Source organism: Ctenopharyngodon idella, chromosome 15 (assembly GCF_019924925.1).
Source record: "Ctenopharyngodon idella isolate HZGC_01 chromosome 15, HZGC01, whole genome shotgun sequence".
Classification (NCBI taxonomy): Eukaryota; Metazoa; Chordata; class Actinopteri; order Cypriniformes; family Xenocyprididae; genus Ctenopharyngodon; species Ctenopharyngodon idella.
This window is the reverse complement of record NC_067234.1, coordinates 11,957,769-11,973,942: the sequence shown is the minus strand read 5'-3', so window position 1 is coordinate 11,973,942 and position 16,174 is coordinate 11,957,769. Positions and strand designations below refer to the sequence as shown.

The 16,174-nt window shown below is 35.4% G+C and overlaps 1 protein-coding gene across 1 annotated transcript in view; it reads right to left on the bottom strand.

Moving 5' to 3' along the window:
* Positions 1 to 16,174, bottom strand: part of pcp4b (Purkinje cell protein 4b) — a 31,999-nt gene extending 15,825 nt beyond the window's left edge. The window contains exon 1 of the mRNA XM_051864102.1: positions 15,938 to 16,174. Coding sequence (XP_051720062.1) covers positions 15,938 to 15,946 — 9 coding nt within the window. The 5' untranslated portion in view covers positions 15,947 to 16,174. The remainder of the gene's footprint in view (positions 1 to 15,937) is intronic.

Genomic DNA, 16,174 nt, shown 5'->3' with positions numbered 1-16,174 from the left:
CTGTTTTATTGGGCAATAGGGCAAGATTTTCAGTTAACAAATTCCTCACACAAAGCTACTGTATCAATTGGCTTTGAAAGACTAGCCTATATATAGCACCCAACTACATTTATGGTACTTTAAAGCCCAAAGTATACTTCTTTTTTTTTATGAATATGCTGGCGTATGTGTTCAGTCAAAAGCGTAGCCTTTCAAAGTATAATTAATTTGATAGCGGTGCTTAAAAGTGCATGTTTGGGGTTTTGTTTGTTTTGAGCTTTGAAATGTGAATCACTTTTCATTCTATGGAAAAGGGCAGCTTGGACATTCTGCAAAACATTTTTCCTTTTGTGTTCCACACAGGAAACAATGGAAAGGTTTTAAATTAATTATTTTAAAGCATCACCCCAAACACTCAGCATCTCTCATCTCAGATGTATTCGGTAAACACACTTCCTTGGTTCTTTGTGGATGGCAGTGCGTCGCAGCTGTTTTGTGACCATCATGCGAGAATCAGTGTTGAAGCGTCTGTGGGAACAGCAGAGCCCCAGAGACCATTTCCTCGGGCTGCTGCTCGCTCAGAACCATGGAAGACTGGCAGATTTTCCTGCCATAAATATTAAATGCTTGACATTGATGCTTGATGGCCTCTCCTAGATAGCTGACTTGGCACGACAAGGTTGTGCAATTTACACGCATGATGGGTTTGTTTTGAAGTTAGCACTTTTAGTCTTAACCTCTCGTCTTCTCAGAGACACGTGAAACCTGCCTCATACATAAAAGGAAAACTGGGGGGAAAAATAATTTATATGGAACCCAAACTAGACCATGTAAATATAATATACTTCACCCAAAAATGAAAATGATCCCATAATTTACTCACCCTCAAGCCATCCTAAGTGTATATGACTTTCTTCTTTCAGTCAAACACAATCGAAGTTAAAAATATTCTGGATCTTCCAAGATTTATACAAGTAAAAAAAAATCAAATTTAAGGTCATGGCGAATATAAGAGTAGTAACTGAATCAACACTTTTTAAAAGGGTCATGACATGAGAAATCCAATTTTCCATGATCCGCTGACATATAAGAGGTCTTTGTACAATTAAAACATCCTGCAAGTCTCATGATTTAAAACATCCTCCTCATTATAAACAGAGGATTTATGTAATCAAGCTCCAACAAGGGCTCGATTTGATATTGCAGGATTCGTGACGTCACACACAGGCAAGTACATCTGCATATGACTGATCGAATACATCACTGCACCATAGGCCCTGCCCACTGGCGTTCAGTCTCTTAATGGCTGACACTTCCCAACACTAGATGTGAGAGTCATGTCAAAAGCAATCAGAACCCATTATAATCATTAATGCTGTCTACACTGATACAGTATACAGATGTGTGTTCAGTTTCTGAAGCCATTATAATCAGTGAAGCTGTCAACACTGATACAGTATACAGATGTGTGTTCAGTTTCTGAAGTCATTATAATCATTAATGCTGTCTACACTGATACAGTATACAGATGTGTGTTCAGTTTCTGAAGTCATTATAATCAGTGATGCTGTCTACACTGATACAGTATACAGATGTGTGTTCAGTTTCTGAAGTCATTATAATCATTAATGCTGTCTACACTGATACAGTATACAGATGTGTGTTCAGTTTCTGAAGTCATTATAATCATTAATGCTGTCTACACTGATACAGTATACAGATGTGTGTTCAGTTTCTGAAGTCATTATAATCATTAATGCTGTCTACACTGATACAGTATACAGATGTGTGTTCAGTTTCTGAAGCCATTATAATCAGTGATGCTGTCTACACTGATACAGTATACAGATGTGCGTTCAGTTTCTGAAGCCATTATAATCAGTGATGCTGTCTACACTGATACAGTATACAGATGTGCGTTCAGTTTCTGAAGTCATTATAATAACTGATGCTGTCTACACTGATACAGTATACAGATGTGCGTTCAGTTTCTGAAGCCATTATAATCAGTGATGCTGTCTACACTGATACAGTATACAGATGTGCGTTCAGTTTCTGAAGCCATTATAATCAGTGATGCTGTCTACACTGATACAGTATACAGACGTGCGTTCAGTTTCTGAAGCCATTATAATCAGTGATGCTGTCTACACTGATACAGTATACAGATGTGTGTTCAGTTTCTGAAGTCATTATAATAACTGATGCTGTCTACACTGATACAGTATACAGATGTGCGTTCAGTTTCTGAAGCCATTATAATCAGTGATGCTGTCTACACTGATACAGTATACAGATGTGCGTTCAGTTTCTGAAGTCATTATAATGACTGATGCTGTCTACACTGATACAGTATACAGATGTGCGTTCAGTTTCTGAAGCCATTATAATCAGTGATGCTGTCTACACTGATACAGTATACAGATGTGTGTTCAGTTTCTGAAGTCATTATAATGACTGATGCTGTCTACACTGAAACAGTATACAGATGTGTGTTCAGTTTCTGACATACTCCACACATTTGAGTCTGTCGATAACTGGACAAATGATAGGGTGAAAGAATGCTTTGACAAGTCCTGTTTAAACAGCTCATTTTTTAATGGCTTCCCGGATCTAACAAAGGTTTGTTCAGAGCATCTGACTGCAGATTGTTTTGTCAACGAGGCACAGTGTAATTGAGTTTGCAATGACATTTTTGTTGAAATATGAAGCAGCCTTGGCTCTGACAGCAAACCATAAGTAAACAATTTGATAATGTAATTTTTCCCATTTATATAGTTCAAAAAGTGAACCTCAAGGAACATATTAAAAAATAAAAAACATTTAAAAGAGACAACAAATCAATATATCAAAAGATGCTAAAATGCCAGGAAACAGAACCAACAACAAACAAGTAGCCCTAATATATCATCAAGGATGATATATATTATTGATATATCATCCTTGTTTCAACCATGTTAAAGTGAGTCCCTGTTCTTTCCGCATTTTGAGATCTGTGTACAGCAGCGACTGAGACGATATGCTGAAGTACTAATGAAATGTGAAGTGCTCTCCATTATAAGAATATAAATTCAAGGCAAAAACATGCTGAGTGATTCTGAAGGTCACAAAAAAACTTGTTTGCTAAGCTTTATTCATCAGTAAATTAAATAAAAATGTTGTTTTTGATCTTTTTTTTTTCAATGTTTTTATATTTGCAATGTATGTTGCTTCATCCCTGGACATACAGTGTTTGTGTGGGACTGGGTGAATGAAGGCATGTACAGTATATACTGTACGTTATATTGGGTGTTAATAAATAAGTTTCCCTTTCCCTTTGAAGTTGTATATGAAGTTAACTTTCACATTTCCAGTTTGTATTCTGGTAAATCTAATGATCAGAATCTAAAGTCAGTAAATTTGTGAAGATGAACTGTGTCGTCAGTTGTAAATGTTGAATTATGGAATTATGAGCTGAATAAATAAATGATTCCCCACAGCTATTGTAGTGCTATTTTAGGAGCTTGTAGATTGCACAGTCTACCGAACTTCTGCATGGCTTTCACTGTGAATTAAGAGTTCAAGGAAGACGTGGAAATAGGCCGCAAACTCAAACAGCATTCGGATTATTGCAAGAGCAATTCCCTTGCGAGAAAGAAATTATTTTGAGCTAAAGCTCCTTAAAACAGCAAGAGGAGAGACAACAGACATGAAAGTATGTTACATGTCTAGTCATCTTTATTTATATAGTGCTTTAAGCAATTAAGCAAATTTTTACAAAAATTGTAGTGTAGTGTTTTCATTGTGGGCTGGGGGAATATATAATGCAATGCAAAACGATTAAGTAAAAGCCTGCTGTAACATATTTGATATTTACATTTTAACATGATTTTTCTAAAATCATGTATGGATAATCATGTAAACCTAAATTGCTTCAGTTGGTGTTCATTTTGACTAACAATATAATTTTTTTACAGTAAAAAGACACATGTACCATGACCTGAAGGTGGACATTTTTAGAATTACAATAAAAGGCCGTTTATAAAACGGTTAGTTCCAGTTCTTGATTCTGACTGGTCAATGGCTGTGTTTTATTCACAAATCACGATAAAAAACGGTTCTGTGTAGCACTGCACAACACCCTTAGCAACCACTCTTAGCAACGTAAACATATGTTTGTTCTCATTGATATTGTTCATTGAAGCTTACTGTATTATAGTAGAGTATTGTGAGAGAGAGATTGAGTGAGCGAGTGTACCTGCAGTCAGAAACAGAAACAGTTCCTTCAGGTCAGTTGTATGTTCATAATAAAAAAATCCGTTTGAATGTCCACTGTGATATCTTGTCTTGTTTTAACAGTTAATGGGTTTCCCCATGCCCTGACACTGACAGCGCGAGTCAAAGCATTTGTCAGTTGCATCTTGTTCCGTGTTCACAAGTTTCGGTCCTTTCAATGTAAAAGTCTTCGCTACTGACTGACTCACTCATAAAGACAGTCTTTGCCGCCATCTAATGGCGTAATAATGTAACTTATTTTGCTGTTCACGGTCAAGGACTTTTTTTTTTTTTTTTTAGTTGCTTTTAGTGATTTTACTTCATGAAAGTTGCATTGATATATTTAATATTTGTATCACATGGTAACTGTTTTATTAAAGCAATAAGCCCTGTGAAGCCGTGGTTTACAGTTAATTTATAACAGTTAAAGGGCATTGTTAGGTGTTTTATTACATGATAGGAAGGTGAGCTCTGTAGACAGCAGGTTTTGCAACATAGCTAGACTGTTCTGCAAGATTTTAGTGATAAAAACAACAGATTGAGAAGGAAATCATCCACTGAGCTCTTGTTCTCAGGGCATTGAAGCAATGTTTAAGTTTAGGATGAACGAGATCTCTTGACAGTTATCAGCTGTCACAGGTGATTTATGAGCAGTCTGTCAGGTGAGCTGAGGCTGAAACCACAAAGGAATGTTTCACTTCCTCAATGCCTCGCTCCTGCTGTTACCAGATCCCCCGTCTTACATTACATCTTAACTTCTCCTTTGACACAGTCAACTAACTTGAAATCGCCTCTCTTTGATTTAGTCAGTTTTGAAATTTAACAATAGGTAACTAATTATCAACATTAACATACAATGATCAGGTGTCCCTGTTTTCAGGGTAAAATCCCAGTTTGTGGTTTTTTAAAAATGACTGAAGATGAAGTTCATTGAGGTTGTTAGGTGTCTTGTCGAGCTGCTAGCAAAGTCTGCATTGCAAACCAGTAAGGGCAGAAGATCATATATACTGTATTGTAATAAAAGGCCCTAAAGTAATTACTTAGCAATTTTAGTTCTCTTTGAATTCTATTTATTGAAAATAACTTAATAAGGCGCATCAACAAAATGTATTGCTTTGCATCTAACGCATAGATAAATGGAGGGGAAATCATATTAATTGTATCTGTCTGTGTTCACACATTTTGTATGATGATATCATGTCGATGAGCATCAGGGGACTGAATGTTACACAAGTCGCTAAAATCGCTAAACTCACATTTCAATACCATATTTCAAATGAGCAATAAAATCTTACATTAATGGATTTTTTTTTACATTGTTTCTTACCTTTAATCTTTCAGGTTGGTCCAGCCAATGTGCGAGTAAAGACCAGGCGGGTGACGATTGGCTCTTTTATTTGGAAGGCGGGACTTACTAGAGCAGCCATATTGAGCGTTACAGTACTTTGTCCAAAAACTTGACTAACATTAGAAGTGAAGCACAGTGGAAAAGCATGCAAATAAATTATATTAATAAATCTTACTTTATAATGTAGGCTACAGAGCATTTCTTATAAATAACAGTCTAAATCAATCAAGCTAGCACTATGTCCCTAGTGAGGTGAGATTTATTTATAGTGTTTCTACCCAGTTTATTGTTCAATTGACTAAATGTTCTGCTATCACCTTTCAATTCACTTCTCACCATCAAAGGGCTTAATAAAGTTGTCAGTTTGTTTTATTGATTTCATTTACAGATTTACATTGCAAGTGCAAGATGCTGTACAGTCGGCAGGGAATCTTATAAACCCTTATGCAATTGATGAATACTGCTTCAGTAATCAAAGCAAAACTAACACATTACAGGGGCAATTTATTCTTATAACAACACTTAGCCTGTCGGTCTGCGAGTGTGTGTGATTTGTGACCCTTTTACTGAAGTAAATGACCATTCAAATATTCATAGCTTTTTTGATGTACATCCTGCTGTCACCATGCTATAATATGGAAAGCAGCATCTAATAAGCATAGCAAATGTTATAGAACCAGCTCTGTGAATATGCTTTGGTCCTTGTTCTTTAGACATCTTTCATTTGGTTATGGGAGCTGTGAAAGTGGAATCATGGGAAAGTTTGCACTTTAACATAAAATTAGTGTGGTTACAAAACTTATAAAAGTAATAGCACATCTTTCCTCAATAAGCAGCGTGATTTGAAGCATAATTCATGTGTGTATTACAGATGGTCCAGGAATGGTAATACTTAGGGTTAAGGGTTTGTACAAATCACTAAACTTCAGTATGAGCAATAGTTATAGTGACACTTGCTTTCCTAAGCACCACCAAACATTCAGAGATACTGCAAAGTTCACATAATCCAGCTTGGATAACAAAACTGTTTGCTTAAGCTTCTTAATATGTTGATGTGTTGATGCCTTCGGCCAAACGAAAAATTTACTGCAGCTTTGCCCTGAAGCTGGGCTACTTCATTTGCAAATGTTCAAAGACACAGCTTATGCTTTTCTAGATTTAAGAAGAGGAAATATCCAAAATAACACAACAGTGATTTCTTAGCTTGTAAATGGAAAAAGAGAACGTTACATTTGAACTTTCATACTTACATTTCATACTATTATTATCTCGCGCATTTTTTTTAAAACTGTTACGTCGGTCTAGATTTTTGTTTATGCTTCATGTTTTTCAAGTCATGACTTTTATTTAGAAATTCATCATCGTCATGTCATGTTTTTCTCCCGCTTGTTTCTCATGTCATGTTTTTATTGGTCCATTTCCTTGTGATCTAGTTATCAGTTCTGTTTTGTTATTTTTGTTGTGTGCTTACCCATAATTTTGTATTTAAAGGTATAGTTCACCCAAAAATGAAAAATACCCCATACTTTACTCACCCTCAAGCCATCCTAGATGTATATGACTATCTTCTTTCAGTCAAACACAATCGGAGTTATATTAAAATTTATTCTGGCTCTTCCAAGCTTTATAATGGGAGTGAAGAGTAACCAATATTTTGAAGCCAAAAAAAGCACATCCATCCATCATAAAAGTAATTCATACGACTCCAGGGGGTTAATAAAGGCCTTCTGAAGTGAAGCAATACGTTTTTGTAAGAAAAATATCCATATTTATAACTTTTTAAACTAAAATCACTATCTTCTGGTAACGTCCGTCCGCGTGTTCACGAGAGTTCGGTGTATGACGTAGGATGTAGGAGTATTGTAATCTTGAGAGTAGACGCCTCTCGCGGTTCAAACAAATAGAGCTGGGCAACAAACTCAAGCTCCTCCCACGTTTCTCTTTGAAAATTCTCCTTTTAGACTTCTAATTCGTGACCGGTGTTTTGTTTTGCTCTATCGTCGGCTTCCGCATTCGTCAATACATCATGCGTCAGGTCAAAGTTCACTGTCGCCTCTGGCTTGCTTAGTCGGGGACAGTGCTGGGCAGTAACTAGTTTCTAGTTACAGTAATAATATTACTTTTTGCAGTAACTAGTAGTAGTTCCCAGCGTATTTTTTTTTAAGGCAATCATTATTTTAGAACATTATTAGAACGTATTAATTCATTGGCGACGCGCCATGCAGACACACTATGACAGACAGCATCACGTTTATTTCGTTTTTCCTTTTTTATTCAAAATATTCACAAACTTGTTAACCATATCATGAATTAAATACATTCAGATTGTCAAATATGTGGAAGTGAATGTGTTTTGTCGTTTTTAAACACCTTTATAACGATCATGTTAGTTGATATAATGCGCCATGAGTTTGCACCGCAATTCAGAGGATCTGTCGGATTTACATCACATAAATTTATCCATTTTTTCCAAAAGTGGCTGGTAAACTTGGAGAAGAGTGTAAACTTTATTGTTTCATACACAATGTATCTGATATGAATAAAACACTTTGTCAAATTATAATTGAAAGGATAATTGATTCCATGTCGGTGTATGGAATTTGCATTTAACAAACTATAAATGTCTTTTTTATATATAGCATAGTACTTCATTTAAATGTCTATTTAAATGTCTGAAACATCAAATAATCATTATGTGGTTGAAAACACTAAATAGTTGTGAAATACGAAAAGCACTGAGTGCTGAATTTAGCAGTGACACACTGAACGTTCTAATCACACCGGTGTGATCGCACGTGTCAAAGGGTTAAAATCGATCGCGTTTCAGGGGTGAAGGGGGGACAAATTGAAACTGAGGGGGTACCAATCAGATCTGTAGGGGCAATGCCCCCTTTTGCCCCCTCGTGGCGCCGGGCCTGATGAAGTGACCAGTGCAGCAGGCAAGCTTGGAATATGCAAAAGCTTACATTCAGTGTAGGGCTGCATGATAATGGTTAAACTGATAATCATGATTATTTTGCTCAAAATTATAATCACCATTATTAATCACGATCATTCTCTCAAAAAGAGTAATGTAATAATGGCCATTTTGTGCGTTCTTTACCAACCTACACTTCACCCTAGAGACCTCTAGGTGGCACACTGACTTAATTTAACCAACTATAATAACTTCATTAGACGGTAAATAAATACAAAATGCATGGTTTTGGTGAGCACTTTGTAATCTGTATTCACATTAGATTTTCTAAGCGACAGTTCTTTTGCAAATGAGACAAACCACAGATTCATAAAGCAAAGAATGATGCTTTTTGATATAAAAAAAAAACTGTCAGTGGCTATATCGTTTTCAACTGATTAACATTATGAAAAATGTTAAAACCTTTAGGAACTTCAAAAGATAAAACAGTGAAACTCCTAATATTATTTCCAATAATTCCAAATTATGTTCATATTCCCCATTGTATTGTCACATAGGTTGCAAAAGTACATTTATTCTGCAAACACACTTACAAACAGTAAGGTGAAGATCCATTGCATTTATTGAAATTCATCGCTGAAGGTTTGATCGTGGCAGATTTAGTCACACAAATAGCAGAAGTGGTTTGTGAAGAAACAAAGACTAGGCTGTATGACACTTTCATTGAAGCAGAATTCAGTGGATGGAAATATTGCCATTACATTGATTTTGTCAGGAGAAAAGATGATCTGAACACCGTTGTGTAAGTTATGGCATTACTTTACTCTGGCATTACATGGCTTGCCCATCCACATCCCCCTGATCCCAATATAAATTATATTACTATAATTAAAAATCTTTTTGGAAAACAAAACATTTTCTTATGAACTTAAGTGATTTATTTTGATAAAACACATCATGAAATATGGGTAACAGAATTGTATATGGGTAACAGAGAAATTATAGCTACAATTAGCTTGACAGCTATGACAATTAATGAGATTAATACAACACTTCTACTTAAAAGTCACTATCAATCACCACTGAGTGTTTGTAATAACTTCTGAATGCGATCCAATGTGGATTTTGGTCAAATGATGAGGCAGAAATATGTTGTTAGTAACATTTCAGAAGAATTGACTATATGCACGGAGCATTCTTTAAAACTTCCGCAATAATATAAGCCAGCTGGAAAACTTCCGGTGAAATGTCACTTGCTGGTGTGTTAAGCATCAATTGAGTAATACTTAGTTTATAATCAGAATATGGTCACTTAAATAGTCAGGCATAGCATTAATTTAGTTATTCAAACGTAAGACGACATAAATAAATAATAAAGACGTACTTCAGTGTTCATCCTCGGCTAAATTCAATTCGAAAATCAGTTTCACACTTTCGTGTGGGGAAAAAAGCGTCAAAAATTAAATATTTATAGTGCACTTTAGTTAGATTCATTGAATAAAATGTGAGTTTTCACAAGTGTGCTGACAAGCTGCTGTGATTACAAAGAGAAAGTGCGGTGCTCGCTTTTTGTGTAATTCATTCACAAGAAAAGTTATTGTTTTTCATGAGATTTTGTGAGTACTTAATACTTCACCGTGACAAAATGTATTTTTAAACCTAGTTATTTTATAATATTTAATATTTATTCAAAAGCAAAACTAAGTGAAAAACTATTACAGGAAATATGCGCAAATAAATGCTACTCTGCCGCCACCTGCTGGTTATACTGGTAATCAATGTCTTTTTTTATTTTTAAATAAGTGTTTTCCATCAATGTTGGATTTCCTACATTTTGAAACGTTCGGTTTTACAAATGGGTACAATCTCAGAAGGATGGACAAGTAATGTTTGTGGTCATCACATTAAAAATAACATTTAAAGTGCTGGAAAAAAATTACGTGTGCATGTCTAATCACAGACACGGCATTTCTTAAACGGTCCCAATAGCTTCGTCTTTATTGCAATCAATAAAACTGGTTTATTGTCTAATTAGGTAAATGTGATAACTGCATTAAAATATGAATACAACATTAAAAAGTCAACCACTGATGGTTTTGTGTCGATGTACAGCGAGTACAGAATGACAGCTAACAGCTCACTGGAAATGCCCGAGCTGGCTTAACGACAACCAGGAAATAACTGCATATATTCAATTGTATGGGAAAGATAAACAATTACAACTTCTGTGGAGCGGAAAGGAAAAGTAATATAACTAGTAGTATAACTAATTACTGTTGCCAGAAAGTAATAAGTAAAGTAATAATATTACTTTTGAAAGGAGTAACTAGTAACGAGTAATAAATTACATTTTTTGGAATAACGAGCCCAACACTGGTCGGGAACACTTGAACTAAATTAATAACTAATGATTTTTACAACAGAACTGAATCAATACTGAGCTTACTTAAGCTGGACAATGACACTATTTTCTTCTAGAGCTGCTGTACAGACAAAATTATATTCCTGTTATCACTGTAAAGCTGCTTTGATGTAATCTGCATTGTAAGTGCTATATAAATAAAGGTGACTTAACTTAACTTGACTGTTTTGGCAGCACGCGACGGACCAACATCATATTAATCAGGTGTTTTTAATGTTTTGGCTCATCAGTTTATTTTGTGACTTCTTGTTTGAATATTATTTCACCTCCTTTTAGTCCCATTACTCAAATCTTATGTAAACTTCACAAGTGTCAGTAAGTGCACAGATGCTTGTCAAATTTAATATGAAAGCTGACTTCGTATTCACTATAAAGAGGCAGAATGAAAACAGCTTCTGTTTATGGAAATATTACATCAGACAGTTGCAGGAGGCAAAGAAAGCTGCTGTGGCACATTCTTGCTCATGGTAACATGTCCAATCAGATTCCCGACAGTCCCGACAGTCGTGCTACTTGAAGAAATGTAGTAGGCCTTTTAAGTGTCTTAAAACGATCCAGTGTGAGGGAAGTGATGTGTGGAGAGGTCAGAGATGAATTAGACGAGAGACGTGGAGACCATTTGAAATGAGTAATGTGGGCAGTTTTTCAAGAGTTGTCAGAATCAGATTAAATGTGCCATGTGGCTCTTGATCCCCAATCTGTGCTCTGCAGCTCTGCTCATGTGATGAGTACATTCATACGGCCCTATTGCCACAATTCAAACATGGACAGAACAACTGAATTTAAAAAAGAATTAGCTGTGAAGCAGAATTTCATTAATTTTGGATTAAATTAATTAAAAACTGAAAAAGGTTTTGTATATTTTCATACAATTCTGTTACTTTTAATTTATTAATTAACTTCAGTTTATTAAAACTAACTTTTTTATTATGTGTGCTGATAAATTTTCATTATTTACACAATATAAACAATTATAAATACAACATACAAAAAGCTATTAAATTTACAGTAAAAAGAAAAAAAATATATATATATTTTTGCCAAAATTTTACTGTAAAACATACTATGGCAACATTAGTAACATCATAATACATTAATTTAACAACATAAAACTCTAAATGTAGCCTACATAACTGATAACATAATTATTTAAATAAAAACATCAAATGTGAGCTATCACGGAGGGAATTCTGGCAATGTCAATTTATGGTTTGTACAATGTAAATTATAAAATGATCTGTTCTTCCAAAAACTGTACATTTAGCAGTATTTTACTGTAAATTTAGATCTATTACAGTTTTTCACCGATTATTGTAACCATTTAACAGGTTTTTACTGTAGCATTTTTACAGTCTTTTACCATGAAAGTAAGATCATTATTTGTAGCATTTCTGCTATTTCAGTAACAAAGTTTTTTTTTTTTTTTCTGAGGTGAAGCAAGTTGTTATCAAGTGGCAACCTTACGTTCTCACGGAAGTGACTTAAACTGCAATTCACTGACTGGCCACTAGAGACAGGCTCCAAAAGGGAGTCAATCCCATAGACTCCCCATGTTAAAATGCCCAACTTTACAGCAGAAAAAAAAATGTTTACAACCTGGTACAAAAAGTGGTTTTGGTCTATACAGCTAATTTTGCCCTTCATGACAACTGTGAGGGGGGTGAATTTTATAACTTATCCGTTTAAATTATATTAAGCCTTAAAGTTCTGCATAATTAAGGGAGTGGCCACTTGAGTGACAGGTGGATTGCCGCTGCTGTCGCTAGCTGTTTGTCTGCTGTCTGTTAGCCATCACGTCACCTCAGCTAATTCCAGCCACTGAATTTGGCATCTCTGTGTACGTCTGTGTACATGTGCACACATGCGGAAGATAAACAGAACACACGTTGTTGGATCGTCTTGGCATTGTCTTAAAATTTTGTTAGTCAGATTTACTACTATGGCAATGGCTGGAGAATATGCCTCTCAAGACACCACAAAATCCGACAGCACTGCTTGGATATTATAACTAAAACTGCAGCACTATTTTGAAAATGATATATACGATCATATACAGTTTTACAACATAAACGCTGCTCAGATTGCATAATTGCTTGAAGAACGATGATGGAGAGCAGATCATTCAGAAGAAATGTGATGCAAACAATGAACAATATATCAGTATTTCATGGATTTAACGCTTTTGTGGACAAAAAGTGCTGTTGAATGTTTTTCAGTGGACGCTCATGGACATTTTACCCAAGTGCGACAGATTGGATTCATCTCGTGATCGCTATTTCATTACAAAGGTATGAAGTCCCGTTTTGATTTTGCGTGTTGTCATTTGCACACCCAACACAAATTACAATATTACTGGTGCTGGCGCATCTATATCGTAAAAAAGACACCGTAGATTGACAGTAAACCTTTAGAACTTTCTAATGACATAACTTTATTAATATTTTAGATAGTATCTAAGATAGATAGATAGCTCCTTAGCCGGAGCTAACTTGGTCACGTCAAGCTAGGCGGGCGTGGTTTCAGCAACCAGGCACCTCAGCTCCACCCACATCCCGCCTCTTTGTCCATTTTCATTTATCCGGGAGTGACACGCTGCCAAGATGGCGACGGCCGGCTCTGCCCACTTTGGGCTTCAAAAATGCTCTTTGGACACTCCTTCCATGTTTTATACAGTCTATGGTTGTTATAAATTAATGAAAGTTCACTTTTTTATAAAAGTTATCATTTGCTGTTTGCTATCATTGTTGTAATCTTAATTACATTAACATTACCTGGCATTAAATTCATCTGTAAACTATTACAACTTTTACTTTTGTTAATTACATAGTCAGTAATTAGTAATTCACGACAGCCTGAAAAGGAAGGAGTGGGGGAGGTGGAGCAAGTTATTACAGTTTTAAAAAAAAGTTTAAAAAAAAAATGTAAATTAAATAATGTTCTATGTATTGAGAAAGAAAAAAGATTATGATTTCACATTCCTTTTAAAGTCAGAGGCGTTCTGTATAGGGTCAGAGAGAACTGATACTACAACAAATATCTAGAAAAATAAATAAATAAACATCTTTCTGCAACCAAATTTTCTGCAAAAAAATGTAGAATGAAAGCTAATGAGAAGGAGCTGGAGAGATGTGGCATATGGTGTTTGATCACAGCTCTCACAGTAATTGGTCTTTTTCTTTATATATTAAACGCTCTAATACTTTGAAGCAAACCGAACGCATGGTAATGACCTGACTGCTTAAATCAGGGCTGAGTTTATGCTAATTTCCACTCTCATAATTAGCATCCCTCTCTATGTTACATCTGGCACATCACATTCAAAAGCACTGCAGGTCACAGAAAACACACACACACACACACCTATCTCATGTCGCTAGAGAGAGAGGCCACAACAGCGCCGCTTCTAGACGGCTTTGAAGTTAATTAGCACTTCCTCTCTAGAAATATATTAACTATTTACTGAGAGAAAATCATTGAGATTATCCTGTACCCAACACAACAAGCACACACACACACGGCTGCTTTCAGCCCTTCTGATAGATGAATATCTCAATAACCAAAGGGGGAAAAAAACAAGAAAAAAGTAAATGAACACCCTGTTCATGTCCAGCAGGTATTTCTAGTGAAACAGCCCATACCTGAACTGAATAAAGTTGTGTGTAAAAACTAGCTTTGCTTCAGGACTATAAGATTTTGTGGTGTATACCAAGGTATCTTTTGTTTATCGTACAAAGTTAACAAAAAATTACCAGGAACTACATATAATCCCAAACATATAAAAAATGACATAGTAAAAGTGACAGTTTTGTATCCAAACATACAGTATTCACAGTTTCATTATTTGCATTTAGCATTTTTTTTCCATGCTGCGACCCGTGCGGCAAGAGAACACATTTCATCATCAAATTAAAGTAAAACAGATCATCAAAACTGCTAGTTAATCAAAGCTAAACATCTAGTTCTTGTTCTGCTATATAAATATACTATAATGGGTGAGACAAAAGCTATATCTTGGTATTTACAGGTTTTGTGTCAAAAGTCAAATTATGCAAATGTGAATGTTTCAAATATCTAGACCAAACTGTTTCAAATTTAAACATTACAAATGCAACTGAAATTCCAGGACTGTCATATTATTTTTGTGACAATATTATATTAAATTCATACAGTGTTACAATATTAAAATCGCACATTCACATCATAAAACCACAATGGCATACGTTATTAACTATATTTTAATGCATGGTTGAACTGTGTTTTCAGGGTATTTTTATAAATGCCACATTGGGGCAAGCTATCACGTTTTTAAAAGTTATGATCTTCTAAATTAATGAATTAATTAATTACGACATCAGTTGGTCAAAAACAATCCTGGATGTTGCTGCTGATGACTTGTCTATTGCTTCATTATTCGGTTACTGTTCAGATTTTGCTGAATTGGCATTAAACAACCTGTAATGTGCTTTTTAATGGCAAGCTCATAGCGATAACATGCACTGCTATTGAGTGATGCTGTTTCAAAAGGTCACTGTGTGTTTACTGAACTGTGCCACTTCTCCAGGGCAGTAACAGTGGAAATATCCAATGTCTTTGTGTAGCTAAAAGATAGATAGATAGATAGATAGATAGATAGATAGATAGATAGATACTTCACTTTTTTCTGATGATGTTTACTGTATTTATAACAGAATTTGTTACCTTACAGAAATGGACATTTATTTAAGTAGCCTATAAAGTGAATGTGTAATGTGAGAGTATACTCTTCGTCAAATGAAGTGAAATGAAATGGCTAAGTTCATTCAAGTAGGCTAACCACATAGTTCCGACGGCAAATGAGAGTATAGAAGCTAAAGTGAATCAAAGTGCGAAGATTTACAACACACTACAGCACCCAAAAGAAATCAATATGCGTGAAAATTCATTATGCGTATTATATAATCAAAATCTGTTGCAAAGATCTGCTCTTAAGGCACGTTTAAACCTCGTCTGGACGCCGTAAAGCTGGAGGTGCACTTACCTCACTCATGGTTCAGTGTTATGTCACGGGTTTTCCTCAGCGCAACTTCAGCTGTAAGGAGTTCACAGTGGTTTCCTCACTCTGAGGGAGCTTTATAAAGTATGAAGCCGTCATCTCAATGCCATCACGGCTGCACTAAACCAATAGGAGAGCCGTCGGCAAATCTCCTCCTCCCTTCTTTCTGAAATATTAGGCTACTATCCTCTTTTATTCCTACAGTAATGAAGAGAGCTCTGT